This window comes from Myotis davidii, unplaced genomic scaffold (assembly GCF_000327345.1).
Source record: "Myotis davidii unplaced genomic scaffold, ASM32734v1 scaffold456, whole genome shotgun sequence".
NCBI lineage: Eukaryota > Metazoa > Chordata > Mammalia > Chiroptera > Vespertilionidae > Myotis > Myotis davidii.
The window spans coordinates 415,744-418,815 of record NW_006287375.1 but is presented as its reverse complement, the minus strand read 5'-3'; the positions used below and the strand labels follow the sequence as shown (position 1 = coordinate 418,815).

General features: G+C 34.1%; 1 protein-coding gene across 1 annotated transcript in view; it reads right to left on the bottom strand.

Annotated features, from left to right (window-relative positions):
- Positions 1-3,072, bottom strand: part of AFF4 (AF4/FMR2 family member 4) — a 73,589-nt gene that overhangs the window by 16,599 nt on the left and 53,918 nt on the right. The window contains 3 exon segments of the mRNA XM_006759141.2: positions 293-429; positions 545-608; positions 1,193-1,287. Coding sequence (XP_006759204.1) covers positions 293-429; positions 545-608; positions 1,193-1,287 — 296 coding nt within the window.

Sequence of the window (3,072 nt, the reverse complement as noted above, 5' to 3'; positions counted from 1 at the left end):
ATATCACTGAAGCAAGCAAGCCTCATGTTCGCTTCAAGCTGCCTGGCTGCTGGCCGCCATCTTGGCTGGCAGTTAATTTGCGTATCTCGCTGATTAGCCAATGGGAAGGGTAGCGGAAGTACGCTAATTACCATGTTTCTCTTTTATTAGATAGGATGGGACCATCATACATGTGGTCTATCATTGACCAAAATGTTGGTATGCAGTGCATGACTGTATAATTATATCAGCCCCTTCCTAGATAGACCAGAGAAATAATATTGCCAATGATATGGCAAGTTTTCCCACTTACTTGATGAGCTCCACTGTCTCCGAATACATAGGAAATGGGGATTTGGATTCCTGAGCATTTTTCTCTAATGCATTCCCACATTCAATGAAAGATACCACAGCATCAAGATAGTATACAGCTTTCTCAAACCTGTCAGACTGAAGAAAGAAGAAAAAAATAATGAGAGCAGCACTGATGTGATATGGAAACAAACAAGTGAAGATTTAATTAAATCTAATTAAATATATAAATGTGAAGAGAATGTTTACATACCAATGCATCTGCATTATGCTTTAGCTTTTTTGCTTCTTGTAAATAATGGTCTGCTGAATAACTTCTGTAATGTAAATTTTTATTGTAAATAATGTAAATTTTTCATAAGATGACAATAGTTCATTTAAATCTCTAGCATCCCTCAGTTTTCATGTCCTCAAGAAAATGAGCAATTACTAAAACATTTGATTCACTATTTTCCTGATGTTTACATTGAGCATAAATAGGATTGGCCAACTCATGGCAAAACAGAAATCAAGCTCCCTAATATTAAATACTAACTTACCCAAGTTGTTTGAGAACTTTAGAGTAAATAAAAGATTAAATAGGAGAAATAATCTCTTATCAAAATGGAGGGGAAAACCCAACATTATTCTTACATATTTAAGAAAGCCCTTATTTTAAACAGTCATATCAGCAGCAATAAGGTTCTACCAGAAGACACATCATTCACATTCCCAACAAGAGTCATAGAGTTAACTCAGAGGAACAATACTTGGGGCTAGTGGGTGCCTTTCAAATTAAAAGCCAATTATTCTGTAGATCACAGTATGAATTCTTCTAGTCAATGACAGAAATTAAAATGAATTTCTTATATGCTGACTGGCATGATTTTTTGAATGCATAAAAAATCTTAATTTATCTCACCTGTCATCAAAGGTAAGCTTTGTTCTCCGAGGCTTTGAAGCTTCAGGATTTGGTGTAGATGTCGGACAGTTAGAGGAGCTATTTGAAGCCTTTTCCTGACCAAAAAAATATATAACTTATGTTTTAAATTGTGAGGAGATTGGACAGCTTTTAGTTTTATAGTGCCTAACTTCAGATTTATTGAAGGAAAACTGAAGGTTCTGAAAATTTAAAAAAAAAAATTCCAGATATTTCAACACTTTCTTATGTAAAAATTATATGTGTGTGATATATAAAATCACTGTGTGGTGACGGATGCTAACTAGACTTACTGTAGTGATCATTTAAAAAAATACACATATATCAAACCATCTAAAACTGATATAATATTATGTATAAAATATATGTAAATTAAAAAAATGATAAAACTATAAGAAATAGGCAAATCTGATATATTTGTAGAAATAACAGAAGTAAAACACAATTCTCTCAGTAAACAATAACAGAACTGGTAAAATATCAATCAGCATAGGAAAGGTTTGAAAACATGATTAATCTAATTAAATTATACAGATCCCTGTCCCCAATATATGTAGATGCTTCCTTTTAACCCCTAGAGTGCTGGGGAGTGCGATCGCGCTCCTGTCTTTCACCAAAAGTGCCAGGAGCTCTATCAAAGCTTCGAAATGGTGTCCAGTTCTAAGTCTGCTTTTATTAGTGATGATGATATTGCTAAATATGTCAATGTAGTAAAGGTTTCCTTAAGTTTTTGAATAAGTAACTTCATTTACTTGTGATTCATAATTTTTTTCCTAAACTGCTGTAAAATCAGCAAAAATGCCTTGGCAATTTTAGCATAGTTCCTAGGATACTGGTTGGCACTCAAAGGGTTAAGCAAATATTTAATATTAGAAAAATCTTCCATGTACTTTAGAAATATAAAGCTAATCTTAACAAATTTTAAGATTGCTACCCTGCAGATCACTCTCCAGTTCCAATGCAATTAAGGTAGAAGGACTAACCAAAAGATAACTAGAAAATCTCTGTATGTTTGGAAATTGAGTAAGGATTTTTTTTTAAAATATATTTTATTGATTTTTTACAGAGAGGAAGGGAGAGAGATAGAGAGTTAGAAACATCGATGAGAGAGAAACATCGATCAGCTGCCTCCTGCACATCTCCCACTGGGAATGTACCTGCAACCAAGATACATGCCCTTGACCGGAATCGAACCTGGGACCCTTCAGTCCGCAGGCCGACGCTCTATCCACTGAGCCAAACCACTTTTGGCGAGTAAGGTACTTTTAAGTAACTCTTTGATCTAAGATGAAATCACAAGAAATTAGAAAACATTTTAAATTATGTTATAAAAACATTATATACCAAAACTTGTGCAATGCAGCTAAAGCAGTATTTAAAGGGAAATAAATAGTCTAACTGTTCATATTGGGGGAATGGGGGGAGGCTTAAAATTAATTTAAAAATTAATGAAATATTCATCTCTAAAAGTTAGTAAAAAGAATAATAAAACAAACAAAAAGAATAAAAAAAGAAATTATATAGATAAGAGTATGGCCTGGTTGGTGTAACTCAGTGGTTGAGCATCGACCCATGAACCAAGAAGTCCCCAGTTTGATTTCTGGTCAGGGCACATGCCTGGATTGCAGTCTCCATCCCCAGTAGCCCCGGGGGTCTGCGAGAGGCAATCAATTAATGTTTCTCTCTCATCCTTTTCTCTCTCCCTTTCCCTCTCCCTTCCTCCCTCTCTAAAATCAATTCAAAAACATTTACAAAAAAGAGTATAAATTAATGAAATAGAAAACAAAATAAATTACAGAGCATCAACAAAAACAAAGGCTATTTTTTGAAAAGACAAGTAAAATAGATAAGCTTCTTGAGAG